General features: G+C 67.7%; 1 protein-coding gene across 1 annotated transcript in view; it reads right to left on the bottom strand.

Annotated features, from left to right (window-relative positions):
- LOC104404636 (sodium-independent sulfate anion transporter-like) overlaps positions 1 to 151 on the bottom strand; it is a gene marked incomplete at its 5' end in the record, with an annotated part of 1,876 nt that extends 1,725 nt beyond the window's left edge. Inside the window, one exon of the mRNA XM_010013111.1 lies at positions 11 to 151. Within this exon, the coding sequence (XP_010011413.1) occupies positions 11 to 151 (141 nt within the window). The remainder of the gene's footprint in view (positions 1 to 10) is intronic.
- Positions 152 to 257: the final 106 nt, after the last annotated feature.

The following is a 257-nucleotide window of genomic DNA, read 5'->3' as shown; positions in this document are numbered from 1 at the left end:
GTCCCCTCACTCTTAACCCGCCAGAGCGTCCTGAAGATCCCAGCGTCAAACATGGGCACCACAGCTGAGATGATGACGGCGGCCAGAGCCGCTTTGGGGATGTAGTAGAAGAGCGAGGTGAGGTACGCCAGCGAGAGCAGCACCAGGGCGCCTGCGGGACACGCGGAGCCCCTGAGCCGCGGGGCCTCTGTGCCCAGGGTGCTGGGGGTGCTGGGCACGGGGACCCGCAGAGCAGCCCATGGCAGGGTCGAGGGCTG

The sequence above is a fragment of the Nestor notabilis genome, unplaced genomic scaffold (genome assembly GCF_000696875.1).
Source record: "Nestor notabilis isolate BGI_N333 unplaced genomic scaffold, ASM69687v1 scaffold25814, whole genome shotgun sequence".
NCBI classification, from domain to species: domain Eukaryota; kingdom Metazoa; phylum Chordata; class Aves; order Psittaciformes; family Psittacidae; genus Nestor; species Nestor notabilis.
The sequence above is the reverse complement of the archived record's forward strand: the minus strand, read 5'-3'. Positions and strand labels throughout refer to the sequence as shown.